General features: G+C 39.0%; 1 protein-coding gene across 7 annotated transcripts in view; it reads right to left on the reverse strand.

The window, feature by feature from the left end:
• CNOT10 (CCR4-NOT transcription complex subunit 10) overlaps positions 1-25,134 on the reverse strand; it is an 84,781-nt gene that overhangs the window by 56,628 nt on the left and 3,019 nt on the right. For all 7 annotated transcript variants that reach the window (XR_011496291.1, XR_011496292.1, XR_011496290.1 and 4 more), the window contains exons 2-3: positions 4,599-4,693; positions 2,736-2,897 (exon numbers count right to left, since the gene is read on the reverse strand). Coding sequence is in view for 3 of the 7 variants with exons in the window: in XM_044754358.2 (XP_044610293.1) it covers positions 2,736-2,897; positions 4,599-4,693 (257 nt within the window). In the remaining 4 variants the exon portion in view is untranslated. The remainder of the gene's footprint in view (positions 1-2,735; positions 2,898-4,598; positions 4,694-25,134) is intronic.

Raw genomic sequence — 25,134 nt, forward strand, 5'->3', positions numbered from 1 at the left:
TAAAATCCACATCTGCGACCAAAAGAAAAACATCACAACGCTTTGCATTTTAAAGTTAATGACTATCTGTATATCCCTTCTGTAAGCTGCAGCAATAGGCTTTTCAGTTTTTTTTTTTTTTAAAGATTGGCACGTAAGCTAACATCTGTTGCCAATCTTCTTTTTTTTTCTTCTTCTCAAAGCCCCCCAGTACATAGTTGTATATTCCAGTTGTAGGTCTTTCTGGCTGTGCTATGTGGGATGCCGCCTCAGCATGGCTTGATGAGCAGTGCCATGTCTGTACACAGGATCTGAACCAGCGAAACCCTGGGCCCCAGAAGCGGAAGCGAGGCACGTGAATTTAACCACTTGGCCACAGGGCCAGCCTCAGGCTTTTTAATTTTAATCAAGCTTCACAACCATTCTGTAATTCCATGTAACACATGAAACTGGAATTCTACCTGTCCTTAAACTTTCTTTGCCATTACAAAGATTGCAATAAATTACTGAGCAGTGTTAAGTAATTAATTCTAAGAGTGACATTTCCCTAAATTAAGCAGGGGAACTTTGATATACACGGACTTAACAACATTGGTTTGGCTAATGGCAAGGAACCAGGAGGTTCATGACACATAGTGATTTGTAATCAGACTTCTGCAGACTTCAATCACCTGTATGGTGAGCTTGACGAGGTTCAAACGTTAACAATCGGTGCTAGCTGAAAAACAGCATGTGCATCTCAATGAGTCTGGGGTTCTTGATAATCTTCACTTATCAAGTCACTATTTTCAAGAGATTAAAAACAGTCTCTTTAAGTAGAGAAAAGAATTTCCAAAGAAAGACAACACTTTTTGGTAGTCATGTAATGGAGAGAGAATGAGCTAAGAAAAGATTAATTCTTAGGCTGAGAGGGGATTCTGGATAAATTAAGGAGTTTTGGATTCAGCAATGGTTGAATTTATGACATGATAGCCACATTTTTTATATTTCATCAAAATAATTCAGTAATTGCTCCAGCCAGAACAAAAATTACTCATCAAATGAGAAAAAAAGTTAATGAAAGCAGAATAGGATGAAAAGGAGTGTCACTATGCCCAGGACATGTGACTGAACAGAAGTATGATTTAGAGAAAGCCGGGAGACACAAGTGCAAACGCTTCTCGGAAACTCAAGAGAGATGGAAGTCACCGGGGGTGTGTGCGTGTGGGGGGGTTACTGAGTCAACCTTATTAAGAATAAAGGCTGGTGAAAGGATTTAAGGAAGTAGTTTTCTTGACTTAACAGGAAGTTTGCAAGAGCCTCTTATTCTAAAAACAAAAGTTTAAGAATAAACTTGTGCTCAAAAACCAAATAAATGTTCCCTGGAAGAAATGTCTACGGGGTCATAGAGCACGTGTACTAGATATCAACAAATTATCATCTTTCTTTTGATTCTGGAGCTCCAGATAAAGTCATGGCTAATAACACCGGAGTAATAATGAAATGGGATGACACTTAAATTTACAAAGACTGAGGTAGTTATGAGAACAAGCTCAAGAGTCAGAACGTCTGGTTCAAATCCTGCTCCCTCATTTCCTAGCTGTGTAAATTAAAATTATTAAGTTCCCTAAACCTCAGTGTAAAAATTGAGGTAAGTTCAAGGGTTGACTGTGAGGATTATATGAGATAAGGCATAAAAAGCACTTAATACAGAATTTAGAATCAAGTAAGCATTTAATAAATGTTGGCTATGCTCGTTTTTGTTGAAGAACTGTAATAGTGTTGAAAAATTATTTTACTCCCCTAAAGAATTATGAAGAGGTTACTTATTTCTAACTATACCATGGTTAGATAGTATATAGTATCTTTATTCCTATAAAGAATTATGAAGTGCTTAAAGGTGACTTACTTCTAACTATATCACACTTTGGGGTGATACTCTATGCTACCGTGGTATTCATGATGATAGGACAGGGGCTCAAAAGGTCTCAAGACCTTCTACAGCATAACGCTGTAATTAAAAACACAGGCCCTAGAGTCAAACAGAACTGGGTTTATGCAGCTCTTATTACTTAAAAGCTTTGTGCCTTCAGAAAACTTACACAAGCCACCTGTACCTCAGCTTTCCCATCTGTAAAATGAGAAAAATTACAGTGCTACTTCATTGGGCTACAGGGAAGTGTAAGTGAGATGCTGTACATACAAGGTTCATAGCAGGGCCTTGTTACACAGTGAGCACTAAATGTCTGCTAGCTGATAACATCATCATCATCATCATCCCTCTTGAATATCAAAGGTCTATTCTTGTGATGCAAGAAATGTTGCCACTATGACCAAACCAATGACCAAGGTTAGCCCCAAACCAAGTATAAATCAGAATATCTTCTATCTATTAACCATCTCCTGATTCAAAATACTAACACATTTTGACGTTAATAATAATCAGATCTTTGCAGTTATAAATAAGATATATCTCAGCAGCTAAGCTTCTTCATATATTTCTACTTTAATTCTCAAAACTCATCCAAATTTGGTATATTAGTCTATTCTGTTCAAGTTACATATCCAATAGAAAATCAAATCACACAACATACAGTTCATTTCTTAGAATAATGATTTTATACAAATAAAATTAATACCAACAAATGTTTCAGGTATATTAGAAATGGTGCTATCAATATCAGACAAGAAGTCACATTAATTTCCCTTAACTATTTTTATTTCACAGTTTAGGCAATACCACAATATTTTTAAAGCTAAATTCATTTGTGTATCACCTGATTCTTCAGCTGGGTAAGTGTTTGTCTCAAACTATCTGTTGTTGTTTGGTTACTTTTAAAAAACTCAGCCACTGCTGTATTCAAAATTATTTTATAGTCATCTTTGTTTATATCTTGTAGGGAGGCAAGGTGTTGCAGACAAGCATCGTAATTTCCAGCCTAAAACAAAAAAAAATACATACACAAACAAAATTACATGCCAGCTTTAAGAACTATACATTCATTTCCAAATATATTTCACTCTTTATTTGAAAAATTCTTAAAAAAGACAGATGTAATCCCCTTAAATATACTAATTAAAGTCAGTAGATGAATTAATATTCATGTCAATTAAGAAACTGATATGTCAATTACATCTCAATAAAACTGGAAAAAAATTGCGGATATTTATTTTCCAAGACACAAACTCTAACACTGATACATGTATATTATATCTCTAAGACACATAGATTGATATACATGTACTGGTAAATAATATACTTACATATGATATATACATACTATATATATATAGGTATATATTGTTAGCAGGGTATAATAGCTGAAGCTAGCCAAGAAAGGTAATATGATTAATTACTCCAAATTTTAATTTCTAGTACAGTAGTTCCCCTTATCCACAGGGTTAACTCCAAGACCCCCAGTGGATGCCTGAAACCGTGGATAGTATCAAACCCTATATATATATATATATATATATACACACACTATGCTTTTTCCTGTACATACCTATATACCTATGATGAAATTTAATTTATAAATTAGGTATAGTAAGAGATTAATAACAATAACTTCTCTTTGGCATTTCCAAACTGCCAGCATCACTACTCTTGCACTTTGGGGCCATTATTAAGTACGATACGGATTACTTGAACACAAGCACTGCGGTATCCTGACAGTAAGATCTGATAACCAACAAGGCTACTATGTGACTAAGGGGTGGATAGCATACAGAGTGGATACGTTGGACAAAGGGATGATTTACACCCCGGGTGGGACTATGCAAGGTTTCATCATGCTACTCAGAATAGCACATAAGCTGGCCCCGTGGCCAAGTGGTTAAGTTCTCACACTCTGCTTCGGCAGCCCAGGGTTTCACTAGTTCGGATCCTGGGCGCGGACATGGCACTGCTCATCAAGCCATGCTGAGGTGGCATCCTACATGCCACAACTAAAAATATACAACTACGTACTGGGGGGGCTTTGAGGAGGAAAAGGAAAAATAAAATCTTAAAAAAAAAAAAAGGTGAATCAATCTTAAAAAAAAAAAAAGAACAGCACACAATTTGAAACTTAGGAATCATTTATTTCTGGAATTTCCCATTTAATATTTTTGGACCACAGTTGACTGTGGATAACTGAAACTGCGGAAAGCGGAACCACGGATAAGGGGGGACTATTGTAGATATACTTTGAATATGCAAGAATCAAGTTCTTCTGCTTACATGTATGTAATCTGATAATCAAGGTTTTCTTTCATATTGTTTAATGCCAGAAAAGTTAAAGTTTTAACGAGAAACTTAGCGTTCCATTTTAATGCACATTCAAGAAAGAACTGAACAAAATATTGAAATGAAAATACTGACTCACATATTAAAAATATAAAATTAAAAGACAAAACAACACTGTGAGAGGTAAAACATGTTTATGAAAACAAAAACCTGGGAATGGCTCAAATCACTCCCATTCCTTTCACTACATTTAAACTCTGAAAAGATTTTTTTTTAATTTTAAAACTAAAACTACTTTCTAAACTCAACTCTTGAATTATTACAGAACAAAATTATAATTTAAAAACTCACTATTAAAAGATTCATACTTCACAGATCCTAAAAATGGAGATTAAGAGAAACCATTTCTTACCGTGAACGCTTGGAAAGCATTTGTGGACAACTCCTTCTCTTGATCAGTGATCCCAGAGGACTGACCTGTCCCCTCATGTTTCTCTGCTCCCTGATCTGCAAACACAGTTTTACAGTTTCTTAAAAATACATGTTGTGCAGTGAATGTGTCCCTAGTTTACTTGTCTTTTTCCTAATGAAGCTGCCAAAGTTAGAGTTCTCTCTACTACAAGGGCTAATTAGCGTTAACGTGAGTCAGAAGTGACTCCTCTGAGAATTTAGGAAATGCTTCCCTGGCCATGCTCACGCATAATGGAAACCCACCATCACTTAGGTAAGGATTACAGCTCTGTCCTTCAGGTAATTTGGCCTGAGAATGTTGTGCTCTCTTAAAAATATGAGCTCTGCCCCCAGCAATACACCAAGAATCCCACATATTTAAGAAACGATACCAGGTCCTGGAGACACAAGGAGATTATAAATACATGTACGATGCCTTCAAGAAGTTTATAATCCAGTTGGAACACAGCAACACTCAACAATTAGAAAACTAAATTGATAAGTGCTCAATTTCCAGGCAAAGAATGCTTTCATAGGCTTAGAAATCCAAAAGCCAAGATTAACACATTTGAAAAGCTTCCTTCACAGGATTAAGTGTCCATATACATTCTAAGATTAATGATTCCTGCCCTACAATTTACTATTTTAAAAATTAGACTTTTCAGTTCTTTTACTGAAAACAGAATCCCAAAATACACGTAAAAAATCTCAGCTGAACCAAGTCTAAAACCACTCAAGTACACCACTTTTAATTGCTCTGACAAATGCTTCAATTCCTTTTCTTTCACTAAAGAGTTATCATCATCGATCTCAAAATTTGTGGGCACCACTACAGTGAAGTTATCCCATCTCTTCTTGTTCACAATGGATCTTTCTAGAGCAAGCCTAGTCCATACACTGTGGTAGATGATCTTGGAGGGGAGGGTCTTGTAGGAACATTTCCTCCATTTTCTTCTTGGGATTTGGCGCCTTCATGTCAGATGAGTGACAGGAACCTAAATCATGAAATCACATTCTGGAGAATACATGACGTCTTTTTTTGTTTGTGTGTCTTTTTAAGGATTGGCACCTGAGCTTACATCTGTTGCCAATCTTCTTTTTTTCTTCTTCTCCCCAAAGCACCCCTAGTACATAGTTGTATATTCTAGTTGTAGGTCCTTCTGGTTGTGCTATGTGGGAGGCCGCATGGCTTGATGAGTGGTGCTAGGTCTGAGCCCAGATTCCGAACCGGTGAAGCCCTGGGCCACCGAAGTGGACTAACCATTCGGCCACAGTGCCAGGCCCTACCTGAAGCTTACTGAGTTTTCACAAACTTCCACCCTTTGTCTGTAAATTACATAGTAGCAGCCTTAAACATAATTAGAACAATTTAAAAACACAGTTCCCATTCTACACAGAAAAAGAGACCTGAGCTTTTAATTTTTTTAAAGGAAAGAAGAGGCAACAAAGTAAGTTAACAGAAGTTAATAAATATTTCCAGGTAACCACATCCAGAGAGCCATTAAACTCAGCATCTAATGCATCAAGGCACCATAAAAAATGTTAAGTCCTTTAAATCTGTGTTTAAACAGGTTTCAAAATCTTGCAGCCCCTTTCATGTTTATTCGATGCCATAACATAATTAAGACTTTGGGAATGGGAATGGCAGGGAGGGGAGGAAAGCGACAGTGCCTGGAGAAGGTATAGCTAGCTAATGCTATAGACTATTTTAACTTCATTTAACCTCAAATTAACCATGACATTTCTTGCTTTTCCCTGAGGTAGTGATCTCAAAATCAAGTTGTACTTAATTAAGATAGTTTTTATAAACTGTTTTCTTCTACGATTTACACATATTTTTCCCACTTAGAAAACTTTCTTTTGATTTTACAAAAACCACCAATCTACTTTTCTATGAAGTTTTTGGATCTTTTTATACTCCAACTCCCTCCCTCAACTTTCAATTTTGAAACTTTCAATTTTGAAATTTTTCAGACCTACAGAAAAGCTGAAAGAATATGCAATGAACACCCATTTTGTCTTCCCCTAGATTCACTGTTTTTGACATTAAGCTTTTTATTCTAAGATAATTGTAGATTCATATGCAGTTGTAAGAAATAAGAGAGATTCCTTATATCCTGTACCCAGTTTCCCCAAATGGTAACATCTTGCAAAACTGTAGTACAATATCACAATAAGGACACTGACAAGGAAAGTCAAGAAACACATTTCCATCAACACAAGGATCCTTCCTCTTACACTTTTATAGCCACACCCACTTCCTTCCTGCCTCCCTACCCCCAGCAACCACTAATTTGTTCTCCATTTCAATAATTGTCATTTCAAGAATGCTATGTAAATGGAGATTCAGTTTTTTAACATTTTGCCACATTTGCTTTCTCTCTTGCTATTTATACATACTTTTCACTGAATCATATGAAAACAATATGGCACTTAACCCCTAAATACTTCAGCATGCCTCTCCTAAGATTAATGACACTCTCCTACCTAAAATAAAACAATCCCACTAAGAAAAGTAACAAACATTCAAGAACATCATTTCATGAATAGTCCATTAATTTCCACTCAAATTTCCCTGATTGTTCTAAGAAAAGTCTTATAGCTTTATTTTTCTTTCCCAATCCAGGAGCCAATCAAGGCTCACACATTTAGCTTGGTTGTTAAGTGCCATATTACTTTCAAATGATTCAGCGAAAAGTATAGCAAGAGAGAAAGCAGATGTGGCAAAAGGTTAACAAATTATGAATCTCCATTTATGTAACATTCTCAAAATGACAGAACTATTGAAATAGAGAACATATTAATGGTTGCTTTAGTTTCTTTCACTCCAGAACACCTCATTTTTTTGCTTATCAAGTCACTGATTTTTTTTTTTTTAAAGATTTTATTTTTTTCCTTTTTCTCCCCAACGCCCCCCGGTACATAGTTGTGTATTCTTCGTTGTGGGTTCTTCTAGTTGTGGCATGTGGGATGCTGCCTCAGCGTGGTCTGATGAGCAGTGCCATGTCCGCGCCCAGGGTTCGAACCAACGAAACACTGGGCCGCCTGCAGCGGAGCGCGCGAACTTAACCACTCGGCCACGGGGCCAGCCCCAAGTCACTGATTTTTTTAAAGTCTAAGTTAGTTACCTAGCAGAATGTACCACATTTTGGATTTATTTGATTGTTTCCTCAATTGCATTAAGTTTAACATTAATGGCAAGAATATTACATAGATGTTGTGAATATTAATCATTTTTAACATTAATATTTTAATTTTGTTTAAAAAATCTGCCTTTTGTTTTAAAAACCTATCTTTTATATTTCAGTATCTCCCAAAGAATATTCTGTTTCTTGGTTGTATTCACCAACAAAGGCTCCAGGTTGGCGCCAGCCGGGTGGTGTAGCAGTTAAGCGTGCACATTCTGCTGCAGCCACCCAGGCTTCACTGGTTCGGATCCCGGGGCGGACACGGCAGTGCTTGGCAAACCATGCTGTGGTAGGCGTCCCATATATAAAGTAGAGGAAGATGGGCATGGATGTTAGCTCAGGGCTAGTCTTCCTCAGCAAAAAGAGGAGGATTGGCAGCAGATGTTAGCTCAGGGCTAATCTTCCTCCAAAAAGAAAAAGAAAAAAAAAGCTCCAGGCATCATTACTGGAAATACCAATAAAAAGAAATACGACCACTGCATAAACCTGACGCCATGGGCTACAAACACAGGTTTGTGAGGGTGATGTCACTGCTAATGATCAGAATACAGAAGAATTTCAAACTCATGATATTTGAATTTCTTATGTATACAGGGAATATTTTTCAGATAGAACTGTTGCTTCAGCCTGGAATTTAAATTAGACTTCCAAAGCTGTAACCCAGCTGCAAAATGGGGATAAGAAAATCCTTTTTAGAGTACCGGGAGGCTTCAATAAGAATATGTGTAAAGTAACTGGCATGCATCTGGCAGAGTAAGCCCCCATACATAGCATAGTAGTGCAGAGTCTATTATTTTCAACATAGAGATGGGAAGTGGGTAGCACCATGAGGTGGAGACAATATTTGGACTTGAAATAAGAAGACTAAGACTCTAGTGCCACTTCTGAAATTAAGTAGATGATATAGAAGTGGAACTGGGGCAAATGGCAGTTTCCCTATTTACTAAAATGAGGGTCTGTGTTAGATGGCTTTTAGGGTCCCTTCCAACTCAGAAATTCAGTGAGCCCGAACAAGCTTCTGTAAAGAAACTGATATATTTGTTCACAAAGCAGCACTCATATCCAATTAAGGTAGAAATGGAAGAAAAATCTCCACACGGGGACAAACGATGAACCATCTTGTCCCCTAAATTTACTACTCAATAATTCCTACAGGGGCTGGCCGGGTGGCGCAGCGGTAAGTGCGCACGTTCCGTTCCAGCAGCCCGGGGTTCGCCGGTTCAGATCCCGGGGCGGACATGGCACTGCTTGGCAAGCCATGCTGTGGCAGGCGTCCCACATATAAAGTGGAGGAAGATGGGCACGGATGTTAGCTCAGGGCCAGTCTTCCTCAGCAAAAAGAGGAGGATTGGCAGCAGATGTTGGCTCAGGGCCATTCTTCTCAAAAATAAATAAACAAAAATTTTTTAAAAAATTCATTAAAAAAAATAACAATAATAATGCCTACAACCACTACCATCACCGTCACCCAAGTTGCCCTGAAAACACTGTTCACTCTTTAACCTTGGCCATGCAGAGACACAACACTTGCCTGGGAGTTGTTTTTTACCTGTGATAGTCTGGCCTGTATATAATAAATTCAGGGCATTCATTCAATTCATAAATAGTTGAAAGACCACTATGGATCAAGCATTGTTCTAAGTGCTAGGGATGCAAATATGAACCACACAGACAAGTTCCAGCAATTGTGAAACTCAGAGAGCCCTTGGGGAGATAGTATACAAATACACAATTCCAGATCTGAATAAAGCTATGCTAATAACAGGGGGCTGTGATAGAGAGGGGTGGGGATAGGAAGTGAGGTTGGACCTAAATAAGGAGGAGGAGTTAGGGATGGGAAGTCCTGAGGGAATAGGGCCCCAATGATAACTGCTTGTAGCTTTGAAACAACCATCATTCCTTCCAGGCCCTTCTATGCCAGGTTCTAGCTTAAGTATCTGCTTCTCTACCCCATACTATCTGCAATTTCTATCTAATTGTAACAATAACAATAATAGCAGCTAACATTTATGGAGCGCTTATTATGTGTTAAGCAAATCCTAAGCACTTCAAATGAATTAACTCGTTTAATCTTCAAATCAGTTCTCAGGTAGGTACCTCTCATTCTGTAGCCAAACAGACTGAAGAGTGGTAAGAAGGTTGGCCAAGGTCACAAAGTTAGTAAGTTATAGAGCCAGCCTCAAACTCTAGCAGATTTTGCTCCCAATCACTTGAGAAGCACACTGCTCTGTCCCCAGCGAAGCTTCTCCTCAGCACAGGGTCTAGGAATGGAATAGGAGCGGGGAGCCTCAGGGGTCTGGAGCAATCCCCAGCTCCTTTCCTTCCCCCTTTTCAGGCTGCCGTCTCTGGCCTAAGGGAAAGGACCACCAAGTTCAGAGACTGCTCCCTTATAGAGGAATTACCATTTCCAGTTCCTCTGCTCAGCATCCTCTCCTCAAAGACCACTCAGATCTCCAGGGTGGACAGGGCTCTGGACATGCACTGTTGTCAGGCTCCCAAGCCTTTTGGCCTTTGCTTATATTAACTCAAAATCCCCTTGACAGGAAGGCAAGGGAGATTTGGGTCTCTTCTCTCTTCCCTAGGAGCGGCTAGACATCTGGTTTGTTATTGGTAATAACAGTGAACACCAGACATTTTGTTAAATGCCACCTTTACGCTAGGAGCTTTATGCAAATTATCACCAATCATTACAACTTGCAAGACAGATGTTAATGTCACTTCACAGGCTAGGAAACAATGGCTCAGAGAGGTTAAATACCTTGCCCAAGGTCACTCAAGAAGCAGTGAAGGTGAATTTTGAACTCAAAGCTGGTGTCCTTCCACCACGTCAAACTGCCTCCTTAGCCTCCCTAAGTTCCAGAAAGTTGTTGAGAAGCACACCTGTCATAGGGTTCCTCTGCTCGCTGTCTCCTTTCCACTCTTCCCTATTCCCCACACATCTGCCAACACGGACTTGGGCTGGGGCCAGAGCTGGCAGAATGTTCTCCCAGTCTTCTGCCCCAGAGTTTTGCCTTTCCTAATAGCTCCTTCCCATACCTCATCCATCACAAGCCCCCTTTCCTGGACACTGAGGAAGTGTGACTCCCCGCTCCCCAATGGCTTTCTAAGAGCTGCCTAGATAAACAAAGTTTCCTATCCTCAGTAGGCTCTGGCCTTTTCACCAAGGGCAGCCTCACTGCCACAGTCCTTCATGGCTTTCCTCAAACACCAGAAATATTTTGAAAGAAGAGTAAATATAAATACTTTAATAACACATGAAATGAAATTCAACCTCATTATTAAATAAATATAAATGAAAATAAAAATAAAATCAGTAATCAGGTTGTAAAGACTTCTGGTAATAACCAGCTTGGGTGGAGTGTGGAGAAGCCCTGTTGGGTGTGAGCGTAAATTGGTACAACCTCCTGGAAAGTAACTAGTATCTCTGTAATAGCCTTTGATGAAACAACCCCACTTCTAGGCATTCGCCCTAAAAACACACATGCTCAAGGACACACAGATGCTCGCTGCAGCACTATTTATAATAGAGAATGTCTACAAATAACTTAAATATCCTTAAGAGACTGAACTGAGTCAAAGTCCAGGAATACAATGATACACTAAGCAATTGTTAAAAAGCAGCTGCATCGACATGATGCTTTGACATGAAAAATACCTACAACATCTTGTTAAATAAAAGAAACAGATTGCAAACAGTTTTATACAATTGAACCCCACATTTTGAAAAAATACATACACAGATACATATTTGTGAATTCGTGCAAAATAAAGTCCGGAAGGACAGACATCAAATTCTCAGTGGTTACCTCTAGGAAGTGGGATGGAGGAGGAAGAGAGCCTACTTTCCTTCGTACTCTATTGTTTAAATTTTTATAAGGAGTATAGGTTACTTTTTTTAAAGTTTTACTTTTAAACGCCTGCCTAAAACTAATATAAGGTTTAGAAGTCAGATAAGTGGTTACCGTCAGGAGTCTACTGACTGCAGGTGTAGATGGGGGGCTTGTGAGTGTGAGAACCCACTACATTTTATGTACACTTATGATGTGGGCATTTTTTTGGTAACTGCCTAGAAACCTATATTCCAGGAGCATTTCAAAGAACCAGTCCTCAGCAGAGCCGACCCTGGGAAGCCCTGGCCTGGCACACGTCAGCAGTCAGTAACGACTCCCGAGCTCTCTCTCAGGAAGCCAACAAGGTATAATGAAAAGAGCACAAGTCTTGGAATCAGTCACATGTTCAGTCCGGTCTCCCCTTGGCCACCTAACTCTACGCTTGGAGATGCAAAATGAATATTAGCTCCCTGCTCCCTTTCTTTTTCACAGAACAACTGAGGATTCTCGCAGTTTTTTTTTTAAATACACTTATTTCTGTACTTTAAACACACAAATTAACAATGAAATTAAATTTAGTGTTACTTGATTATGGAACAGCTCCTCATAAACACAGTTCACTGTAAAACTCCCATTAGATGGCATACTTTTTCGAGAATCACCACTTACACTAAGAACAAAATATAACTTGTGCTTAAGTAAAGTTATCTAAGACTTAGATCTGCCCTACAAAAAAAGGTATTCTGGTATTTGGGTTTATGAGAAGTGTTACTTCTGGTGGAGCAAAATGACGGGATGAGCTGACCCGGGATTCTCTCCCCTCCAAAATACAACAAAAGATTGGAAGAACTGAATTTCAGAGAATAAACATAATGCCAGCTCGTTAGAGACCTACAATACCAAGAAGGCGGAGATCATAAATCCTACTTACAGCCTCGGAGGCGCTGGAATGGTAGGAGAGAACATCGCTCCCTCCCCTAGAGTCTGCGATCTCTGCAGCGTGGGTCGGGAAGGAGCGGGGGAGGGGCCGCGTGACCGGGGGATCATCCAGGACTCCTGCCGCTGGTTCAGTGGAAACCCGCTGACGGGGGAAAGCTTCCGTCCGCGGGGACTCCATAAACCAAGGGCCTCGGGAGACCAGAGAACAGAACTGACCTGAACCCAGACTGGCGCCTGTGAGTAATAGCCCCCCCGCCCCCCCCCCCCCCCCCCCCCCCCCCCCGGCAAAGCCAGTGGGCGCAGCCATCTTGCCCCAAGGCCGAGAGCTCATAACACGCGGCTCTCGACCCCCTTCTAGTGGCGACAGGCTGTAACTGCAACCGAATTCTACCACCATGCGAAAAAACCGCTCCTCTACCATCCAGCAACTTATAAAAGCCCCAGACCAGAAGGAAAACAATAAAAACATAGAATTAAGTCCTGAGGACTTGGAAGTAGGTAAACTAAGTGACAATGAGTTCAGAGCAGCTATAATCAAAAAACTCAATGAGGTAGAGAGAAAGATAGAGAAACAAGCCGAGTTCTGGAGTTACTTCACAAAAGAGTTTGAAATCATAAAGAAGAATCAAACAGAATTACTTGAGATGAAAAACACAATGGACCAGATAAAACAGAATACGGATTCCCTGAATGCCCGTGTAGACACCATAGAAGAGCAAATTAACATAATTGAAGATAGACAGGCTGAATGGCTCCAGACAGAGGAAGAAAGAGAACTAAGAATTTAAAAAAATGAGGAAAATCTCCGAGAGATAATGGATTCAATGAGGAGTAAGAACATAAGGATCATAGGAATTCCCGAGAATATGGAAAAGGAAAATGGAGCAGAAAGTGTGCTTAACGAAATTATTGAAGAGAACTTCCCAAATCTAGGGATCGATGGAGAAATGTGTGTAGAGGAGGGTTTTAGATCTCCTAGACTTGTCAATGTAAAAAGAGCTACCCCAAGGCACATAGTAGTAAAATTGGCAAAAAGGAAAGGTAAGGAAAGAATACTCAGGGAAGTAAGAAAAAAAAAAGAGAATAACCTATAAAGGAGCCCCTATCAGACTGTCAGCGGATTTCTCTACAGAAACCCTACAAGCTAGGAGAGAATGGAGTGACATATTCAAAACTTTAAAGGATAAAAATCTTCAGCCAAGAATACTCTATCCAGCAAGAATTTCCTTCAGATATGAAGGAGAAATTAAATCTTTTCCAGACAAACAAAAGTTAAGGGAATTTGTAACCAAAAGCCCTCCATTACAAGAAATCCTCAAGAAGGCTCTCATACCTGAAAAAAGAAAAAAGGGAGAAAGGGGACACAATCCACAGACTAGGGAGACCAATGGATAGAACCAGAACAAGATAGCAAATATTCAACTATAGCGTTAGGGGAAAGGTAAGGAAACTACCAAAGCAAGGATGATCTTATCACTCTAACTACAAATTAATAAGACGAGTTGGAATGAAAAATGAAAATAATTATTTAGGAGGGGAAGAGCAAAGGGTCTAAATCAGTACTGGCCAAGTAAGAGACCACCAGAGAATAGACTATATTATACACGAGATTCTAAATACAAACTTCAAGGTAGACACTAAAATAAAGGACAGAACAGAGTCACAAATCATAAATAAGGAAAAATCGAAGAAACCCCGCATAAGAAATTGCAGTATTAAATAGGTAGTTTAAAGCAAACAGGAAAGGAAACACAGGAAAACAAGATAATGAACGACAGATTGACAGCATTAAGTCCACATGCATCAATAATCATTCTCAATGTGAACGGATTGAACTCTCTAATAAAAAGACACAGAGTGGCAAAATGGATTAAAGAACACGATCCAACAATTTGTTGCCTCCAGGAAACACACCTCAGCCCCAAGGACAAACACAGACTCAGGGTGAAGGGGTGGAGGACAATACTTCAAGCTAATAGCAAGGAAAAAAAGGCAGGTGTTGCAATTCTTATATCAGACCAAGTGGATTTCAAAATAAGACAGGTAAAGAGAGACACAGAGGGACAATATATAATGATCAAAGGGACACTTCATCAAGAAGAAATAATGCTTATAAATATCTATGCACCCAACACTGGAGCACCAAGATTCATAAAGCAACTATTAACAGACCTAAAGGAAGATGTTAAAAACAACACAATAATAGTAGGGGACCTCAACACCCCACTCACATCAATGGACAGATCATCCAGACAGAAAATCAACAAGGAAATAGTGGAGCTAAATGAAAAACTAAAACAATTGGACTTAATAGACATATATAGCTCACTTCACCCTGAAAGAGCTGAATACACATTCTTCTCAAGTGCACATGGGACATTCTCAAGGATAGACCATATGTTGGGAAACAAGGCAAGCCTCTACAAATTTTAAAAAATTGAAATAATAACAAGCATCTTCTCAGGTCATAGTGCTATAAGGCTAGAAATTAATTAAAGAAAAAAGCTGAGAAAGGCACAAAGATGTGGAGACTAAACAACACACTACTGAACAAGCAATGGATCATTGAAGAAATTAAAGAAGAAATAAAAAAATACCTGGAAACAAATGAAAATGATAGCATGCCATACCAACTCATATGGGATACAGCAAAAGCTGTATTAAGAGGAAAATTCATCGCAATACAGGCACATCTTAACAAACAAGAAAAATCCCAAATAAGCAACCTTAAAGCACACCTAACTGAACTAGAGAAAAAAGAACAAATGAAGCCCAAAGTCAGCAGAAGGAGAGAAATAATAAAAATCAGAGCATAAATAAATACTATTGAAACGAAAAAGGCAGTAGAAAGTATCAATGAGACAAAGAGCTTGTTTTTTGAGAAGATAAATAAAATTGACAAACCACTAGCCAGACTTACAAAGAAAAAAAGGGAGAAAGCTCAAATAAACAAAATCAGAAATGAGAGAGGAGAAATAACAACAGACTCTGCAGAAATACAACAGATTATAAGAGAATACTACAAAAAACTATATGCCAACAGAATGGATAACCTAGAGGAAATGGATAAATTCTTGGACTCCTACAATCTCCCAAAGCTCACTCAAGAAGAGGCAGACAATTTGAAAAGACCAATCACAAGGAAAGAGATTGAAACAGCAATCAAAAACATCCCAAAGAATAAAACCTCAGGACCAGATGGCTTTCCTGGGGAATTCTACCAAACTTTCAGAGAGGATTTAATACCTATCCTTTTCAAGCTATTCCAAAAAATTAGGGAAGGTGGAACACTTCCTAACACATTCTATGAGGCCAACATCACGCTGATACCAAAACCTGACAAGGACACCACGAAAAAAGAGAACTACAGACCACTATCACTGATGAACATAGATGCAAAAATTCTAAACAAAATTTTGGCAACCAGAATTCAGCAATTCATCAAAAGAATCATACATCATGATCAGGTGGGATTCATACCAGGGACACAGGGATGGTTCAACATCCGCAAATCAATCAACGTGATACACCACATCAACAAACTGACGAATAAAAACCACATGACCATCTCAATAGATGCAGAGAAGGCATTTGACAAGATCCAACAGCCATTTATGATAAAAACTCTGAACAAAATGGGCATAGAAGGAAACTACCTCAACATAATAAAGGCCATATATGACAAACCCATAGCCAACATCATACTCAATGGGCAAAAACTGAACCCCATCCCCCTGAAAACAGGAACGAGACAAGGATGCCCTCTATCACCACTCTTATTTAACATAGTACTGGAGGTCCTGGCCAGAGCAATCAGGCAAGAAAAAGGAATAAAAGGAATCCAAATAGGGAGGGAAGAAGTGAAACTGTCACTGTTTGCAGACGACATGATCTTATATATAGAAAACCCCAAAGAATCCAGTGGAAAACTGTTAGAAGTAATCAACAACTACAGCGAAGTTGTGGGGTATAAAATCAATTTGCATAAGTCAGTAGCATTTTTATACTCCAGCAATGAACCAACAGAAAAAGAAATCAAGAACACAACACCATTCACAATCGCAACAAAAAGAATAAAATACCTTGGGGTAAATTTAACTAAGGAAGTGAAGGACCTATATAATGAAAATTACAAGGCCTTTCTGAGAGAATTGGATGACGACATAAGGAGATGGAAAGACATTCCATGTACATGGATTGGAAGAACAAACATAGTTAAAATGTCCGTTCTACCTAAAGCAATCTACAGATTCAACGCCATCCCAATCAGAATCCCAATGACATTCTTTACTGAATTAGAACAAAGAATCCTAAAATTCATATGGGGCAACAAAAGACCCCGAATTGCTAAAGCAATCCTGAGAAAAAAGAACAAAACGGGAGGCATCACAATCCCTGACTTCAAAACATACTACAAAGCTACGGAAATCAAAACAGCATGGTACTGGTACAAAAACAGGTGCACAGATCAATGGAACAGAATTGAAAGCCCAGAAATAAAATCACACATCTATGGACAGCTCATCTTTGACAAAGGAGCTGAGGGCATACGATGGAGAAAAGAAAGTCTTTCCAACAAATGGTGCTGGGAAAACTGGAAAGCCACATGTAAAAGAATGAAAATTGACCATTCTTTTCCACCATTCACCAAAATAAACTCAAAATGGATCAAAGACCTAAAGGTGAGACCTGAAACCATAAGGCTTCTGGAAGAAAACGTAGGCAGTACACTCTTTGACATCAGTATTAAAAGGATCTTTTCAGACACCATGCCTTCTCAGAGAAGGGAAACAATAGAAAGAATAAACAAATGGGACTTCATCAGACTAAAGAGCTTCTTCAAGGCAAATGAAAACAGGATTGAAACAAAAAAAACAACCCACTAACTGGGAAAAAATATTTGCAAGTCATATATCTGACAAAGGCTTAATATCCATAATATATAAAGAACTCTCGCAACTCAACAACAAAACATCAAACAACCCAATCAAAAAATGGGCTGGAGACATGAACAGACATTTCTCCAAAGAAGATATACGGATGGCCAATAGGCACATGAAAAGATGCTCATCATCGCTGATCATCAGGGAAATGCAAATCAAAACTACACTAAGATATCACCTTATACCCGTTAGAATGACAAAAATATCTAAAACTAATAGTAACAAATGTTGGAGAGGTTGCGGAGAAAAAGGAACCCTCATACACTGCTGGTGGGAATGCAAACTGGTGCAGCCACTATGGAAAACAGTATGGAGATTCCTCAAAAAATTAAAAATAGAACTACCATACGATCCAGCCATCCCACTACTGGGTATTTATCCAAAGAGCTTGAAGTCAGCAATCCCAAAAGTCCTATGCACCCCAATGTTTATTGCAGCATTATTTACAATAGCCAAGACGTGGAAGCAACCTAAGTGCCCAGCAACAGACGAATGGATAAAGATGTGGTACATATATACAATCGAATACTACTCAGCTGTAAAACAGAACAAAATCATTCCATTTGCAATAACATGGATGGACCTTGAGAGAATTATGTTAAGTGAAATAAGCCAGCGAGAGAAAGATAATCTGTGTATGACTCCACTCATATGAGGAATTTAAAACTATGGACCAAGAACAGTTTAGTGGATACCAGGGGAAAGGTGGGGTGGGGCGTGGGCACAAAGGGTGAAGTGGTGCACCTACAACATGACTGACAAACATTGATGTACAATTGAAATTTCACAAGATTGTAACCTACCATAAACTCAATAAAAAAAAAAAAAGAAGTGTTACTTCTGATAATTAAAATCAGCAGATAAATTAGTACTTCATTTCCACTTCAGCATATAGATAAAAAAGAACTGAGTCCTAAAAGAGGGAAGGAAAAGTTTAATGGGTTTACTAGTTTACAAGAACATGCTTAAACAGCTTTTTCTTTAGAAAGCCAGTAACAATGAGTTATTGTTAACTGTTTACACAATACATCCGTTTTGCAAAACTTTCAGTTGCACAATAACAGTCAGTAAGGATCAATTACTTTAAAATGTGCAAAAATGGGGGGCTGACCTCATGTGCCTAGTGCCTAAGGTCAGTGCACTCTGCTTCAGCAGCCGAGGTTCAAGGTTTTGTTTTTGTTTTGTTTTGTTTTTTTTTAAAGATTTTATTTTTTCCTTTTTCTCCCCAAAACCCCCCGGTACATAGTTGTGTATTCTTCGTTGTGGGTTCTTCTAGTTGTGGCATGTGGGACGCTGCCTCAGCGTGGTCTGATGAGCAGTGCCATGTCCGCGCCCAGGATTCGAACTAACGAAACACTGGGCCGCCTGCAGCAGAGCGCGCGAACTTAACCACTCGGCCACGGGGCCAGCCCCTCAAGGTTTTGGATCCTGGGCACGGACCTACACCACTCGTCAGCCAAGCTGTGGCAGTGACCCACATATAAAACAGAGGAGGACTGACACCAATGTTAGCTCAGGGCTAATCTTTCTCAAGCAAAAACAGAGGAAGATTGGCAACAGATATTAGCCCAGGGCTAATCTTCCTTAGCAAGAAAATAAAATTGTAAAAATGAAATACCAGATTTCAGGACCCTAGAAAGCAAAGTATGGGTTTAGACTGAAGCAGAACCCTCAACCCCATGTATATTATTCATCATAAAATTCTAACAATGAACATAAATACTTTAAAAATTTCAGGAAACCTTGGGGCTGGCCCCATGGCCAAGCGGTTGGGTTTGCTCGCTCTGCTTGAGCGGCCCAGGGTTTCACCAGTTCAAATCCTGGGCACAGACATGGCACTGCTCGTCAAGCCATGCTGAGGCAGCATCCCACATGCCACAGCTAGAAGGCTCACAACTAAAAATACACAACTATGTACCAGTGGGATTTGGGAGAAAAAGGAAAAATAAAATCTTAAAAAAAAAAATTTCAGGAAACCTAAAGTGTTTAAAAAATTTATGTTCTCTCATAAGGAAGTTCACTAAACTTAATCAAATGCTAAAAATTCTTAGTTTGCCATCAAGATATCTCCATAGCTGCTTCTAAAATATACCCTCTCTAGATTAGATGACATTCTTTAATGGGACTTCTGGGCCCAACTGTTAAAAAGAGTGATATAAATATAGGGCAGAGGGAAACACCCAACAATTCACAAAGGCATTGAAAAGCTTACACTTTTACTTTCCATTATTATCCTCTAGGAACGGTGAAAGTCTCCTACAATCTTCCAGGAAAGGAAAGAAGCCAAGATAAATATAAACACATAAACAAGCTAGACTCTAAGGCTGACAAGAGACTCTGAAATTCCCATTTCTACAGACATTTCAGAGCACTGAGCTCAATAAACAGCCTTTTACATGTTAACCAACCATTATTTTACCTAGATTCTTTTACATTAAGATAAAACTTAAAAAAAAAATAAAACTTCAGTGGGATTACTATTTTTATTTTCCTTGTTATCTTCGTACACTTTTCATATTTTCTGCAAAGAATGAGTATGATTTTTGTAATCAGCTTTTAAAATGTTTTAAAAACATTCATTTTTCCTAACTGCTGACTTCTTACCAGAAAGAGTCTGCACATAATCCCACAATGTGTCTTTATTTGTCCAAAAGTAGTCTCCATTGCCAATTGAAAGAGTATGAGACCGTTCATCCACAAGCTTGGCTTTCCTTCTACTCTGGCCTAATGAACATGGCTGACCTTCCAGGCGCACAGAGCTCTTTGGTGCACAAACCTTGATGCTCTTTAAGCTAAAAGGCTTCATTTCAAACCAAACAACTGCCTTTAGGTTTGAGCTAAGTAGAAAAGAAACACACTGCTTTTTCAAAACTGAAAAGAGTCAGTTAACTGAAAGCATAGACACATTCCAATATAGAATGTTAACAGTGCAAATCTGATTGGAGGAGGATCTTCCATACAAAGCTGCACTTTTCAAAATATAGCTCCAATGATGTTCAAGAAAAGAAATTTTTTCCAAAGAAAAAAGGAATGTTAAGGCCTAAGGAAATCTGCCACACTCACAAAATAGTATTGATGCCTCTGTAAAGGAAAGTTTAAAAAAAGAAGGATGCTGGGGCTGGCTCTGAGACATAGTTGGGTGTGCTCCACTTTAGTGGCCCAAGCCTGCAGGTTCAGATTGTAGGCATGGGCCTATGCCACTCAACAGCCATGCTGCGGCGGCAACCCACATAAAAAGTGGAGGAACACTGGCACAGATGTCAGCTTAGGGCTAACCTTCCTCAGCAAAAAAAAAGGAAAAGAAAGGAAAAAAGAAAGAAAAAAGAAGGATGCCATTTCAAAGAAAAATTTCTACATAGCTCAGAGAAATAACACATGACCAGCAATGCTACAGACTTGAGCATCCTGTCCAGTACTGCAGAAATAAAGGAAGAGAATATCAAAAATCAAGAATATCAGCATGCTTTGGGGAAAACAGGCAAAGCAGAGCACTACCCGTGCCAAGAAGCACTTTTATTTTCATATCTGAGAGTAGTTTCTATGCACAGAAAAGAGATTTACTTTAGTTTTCAAATATTAATACCTGATTTATTAATGTTACAAATTTGAAAAGTCTAGATTTTCCTCAAACTTTTACATTCAACTTAGACATCTTATTCTATTTGGAGTTTTAATTTTACAGGGCTGCAATGAATGTCTGATGGCATTTACAAAGTTGAACACTTTCAAGCATAAAATTTTAACTGCTTTAAGTAATATATTTAATTTTAAGTACAACTGTTTGACTTAAAAAGACAAAACTTTCTAAGAACTTAAGTAACTTATAGCCCTAAAAAGTTAAACTGATGGAAACAGTGACTCAAGTCCTCTTTAATGTCCATGCGATAATATAAATATAGTAAGCTTTCAACTTAAATTCACAAGTATAAATCAATTCTTCACTCAATTATACATTTTAAATTGGAATCATAAGCCCAATAAATTACTCTAATTTTTTTTTTCTTTTTGAGGAAGATTAGCCCTGAGCTAACATCCACTGCCAATCCTCCTTCCCTTGCTGAGGAAGAATGATCCTGAGCCAACATCCGTGCCCATCTTCCTCTACTTCACATGTGGGACGCCCGTGACAGCACGGTCTGACCAGCGGTGCCATGACCGCACCCGGGATCAGAACCAGCAAACCCCGGGCCGCTGAAGCAGAAAGTGCGCACTTAACCACTGTGCCACCGGGCCGGCCCCACTCTAAATTCTTAAACATTAAAAACATTTAAAATATCAAATGTAGGTCACTATTACATCAACTCTTTATTGTGAAAACTACTAAATGAAAAGGATGACTTAAGTTTTAACATGCCTTTCTGGGAAGAGTCATAGTTCATCTCCAGTTGATACAGGAGAGCTATTCTTTACAGGACACCAGCAGATAAATGTAGACAGTAAAAGAACTAGGAAAAGTAGCATTTTGCAACCCTCAATGACATAACTGATTAAGGCAATGCTCATCAATGGTGGATGTCTACATAATGCAAATTATTACCCCAAGGATTACTTCTAGTTGCAAACGGCAAAAGATGTTCCTGTTACCACCTTAACAAGGTGATCAAATTTAGCATGCTAGTACTGGAGAAACATTACACACTTTGTATAAAGCATACAGCACCACCTACAAAGTACATTGCAAATGTGTTAACTCTAATCAGGTCTGTAGAAATAACTTTCAGTTTACAGGAAATAAGGAACTAGGAGGATATCAGGAACCAACAGTCAGACAAATCCAGTGGGATATTCTACAAGGCAAGTGTCTTAGTCTGTTCAAAAAAACCAGAGTACATCAGGAATTAAGACTCAAGAAACATAACAAAACACAACGCATGAACCTTGACTAGATCTTAGTTTGAAAAGCATAGCTTCCTTAAAGCTTTAAATAACATTTTTGGGACAATTGGGGGAAATTTAATGTAGTACTAAAATATTAATTTTCTGAAGTATGATAATGGTATTGTGATTACACAGGTGAATATCCTTATTTTTAAGAAATGCATAGTGAAATATGTAGAGATGAAGCGTCATGATGTCTATAACTTATTTAGAAAAGTTGTAGCTAGAGATAGAGGAGGTAAATACGGCAAAATGTAACAACTGTTGAACTAGGTGGCAGATATATGGATATTCATTTTATTTTTACAATTTTTTGGATGTTTGAAATCATTTGTAATAAAATGTTGAAAAAATATCAAATATACACAGATTCCTAACTGGACCCTGAAAAACTGAACGGCAGGACAGCACTGCACAGTTTACTTCCTCATCTGCACATACAAATTTTTAAGTCAATGTGAGCTGGCGTAGGCACAGAAAACGTCTAAAAGAACACACAACTCAGTCCTGGTTACCTGAGAGAGACCGGGTAGGCTGGATAGAGGACTTAATACTTTTTACCTTACACATTTAATAACAATCAGTTTTAAAAGGGTGTTTTAAATAAAATAAAAATAGCCTTGGCTTAAAATTTTCCCATTTGTTCATCCTACCATTTTTATGGCTCAAAATTTCAAAGCCACCTTTAAGTACCCCTCCCCTGATTTCATATTACTCATCAGGTCCTATCTTTTCTTTATTCACAATGTTAATAACCTTTTCCGATTAAGCCTACTACAGCCACGCTCATAGTCCAAATTCTTGGATAAATTCAAATCTAGGATTTTGTGTCCTAACTCTAGTCACTTTCTCCTTTCAAATAACCAGAAAAAGCAAAGTCAAATAAATCATCCTAAAACATTGTTGGTACTTCCTTAGCCAAAAAGGATACTGGTTCCACACCACTTTTATATCTTATATAGGGACATGAACTGTGAACCTTACACTGCCCCTTCCATCTTTGTCTTTGGTTGGTGCCCCATCCATCCGGGGACACCCTGTCCTTTACGATTTGGTTGAAATACAACTCAGGGTGTCAGAACTGCTGGCTGATCAGTCACTGAGAAGCCGCACAACCCAGAAGCACAGGTAAATTATTTCCCCATGGGGTGAGCCTTGACCAACTGGAAAGAGGAAATGAGAAGAAGCAGGACAGATAAATCATTTCTTCTTCCTTTCTCATATGGACTACTCTGAAGTCTAGTTCCTCCTCAAAATCCTTTCAGAAAAGCCCCATATGCAAGCGACCTGCCGTGTCTCTCAGCTCCAGGTGAAACAGCAGCCAGGGATGTAACATACTGCCTCTTCCTTGGCTTTACTTCCTTCTCTCCCTCACTTTCACTACCCTGGGCTTGCACCTTCCAAATAAAATGTCAGCACCTTAACCGGGTTCCGCTTCCTAGAAGACGTGCACTATAATACACACCTTACCTCAGTTGATCCACACAAGCTACAACCCTGTGAGGTAAACAAATTAGAAAGCTCTTAGGAATAAATTAGAAAACTATTAGAACCCTCATTTTACAAATGAAGAAACTGAAGCTTAATTAAGAACTTTTCCCAAAGAGCAAGGCTTTCTGCTCACCCACTACACCCAAGCAGTCACAAATTCTGCCAATTTTACTCCCTAAGCACCTCTCACATCTGCCTCCCCTCTCCATTCTACCACTACTCCTAAAGTAATATTAGCCAGCATTTCAAAAACCAGGGCCTGAGATGATCTCATTTAACCCATTACCAACCCCGTGAGGTAGACATTATTTTTATTTATTTATTTATTTATTTAGTTAGTTAGTTAATTTATTTTTTGAGGAAGATTAGTTAGTTAGTTAATTTATTTTTTGAGGAAGATTAGCCCTGAGCTAACTACTGCCAATCCTCCTCTTTTTGCTGAGGAACACTGCCCCTGAGCTAACATCCATGCCCATCTTCCTCTACTTTATACATGGGACGCTGACCACAGCATGGCTTTTGCCAAGCAGTGCCATGTCTGCACCCGGGATCTGAACCGGCGAACCCCGGGCCGCCGAGAAGTGGAACGTGTGAACTTAACCGCTGCGCCACCGGGTCGGCCCCCCCCAAGGTAGACATTCTTATCACTCTCATTCCACACACAGGAAAGCTGAGGCTTAAAAAAGGGTTCTTAAAATTTGCCCACGGTCACACCAATACCAAGTGGTACAGCTGGGATGAACCTAGGCTGTCTGATTTCAAACCCCATGCCCTAACTCTTCATCAGTTCTCGCTCATCAGCTCATTTAAAACATAAATCAGACCACATGATGCCCTTGTGGAAATCTCCATGGCTTTAGAATGAATTCAAACTTCTTCCTTGGCCTATGAGGCCTGACATAAGCCAGCCCTTGCCACAACTCTGACTTCATCTCTTGCCATGCTTCCTTTGCTCACGAGTAGTAACTATGTACTGAGCACCTCCTATATGCCAGCCATTGTTCTAGGTGCTGGAGAGAGAGGATGACTCACACAGACACAAGTGCCTTTTCTCAAGATGCGTATATTCAAGGAGTCTTCTTGCTGTCTTTAAATATTTCCACGGGGTCTGTACAGTTGTTGTTCCTCCTACCTGGCTCATTCTTCCCCCACATGGCTGGCCCTTTATCTTTAGGGGCTCTATTCAAATGTCACCTCTAAGAGAACCCTTCCTTCTCTAACCAATCTAT

Source organism: Equus asinus, chromosome 21 (genome assembly GCF_041296235.1).
Source record: "Equus asinus isolate D_3611 breed Donkey chromosome 21, EquAss-T2T_v2, whole genome shotgun sequence".
Classification (NCBI taxonomy): Eukaryota; Metazoa; Chordata; class Mammalia; order Perissodactyla; family Equidae; genus Equus; species Equus asinus.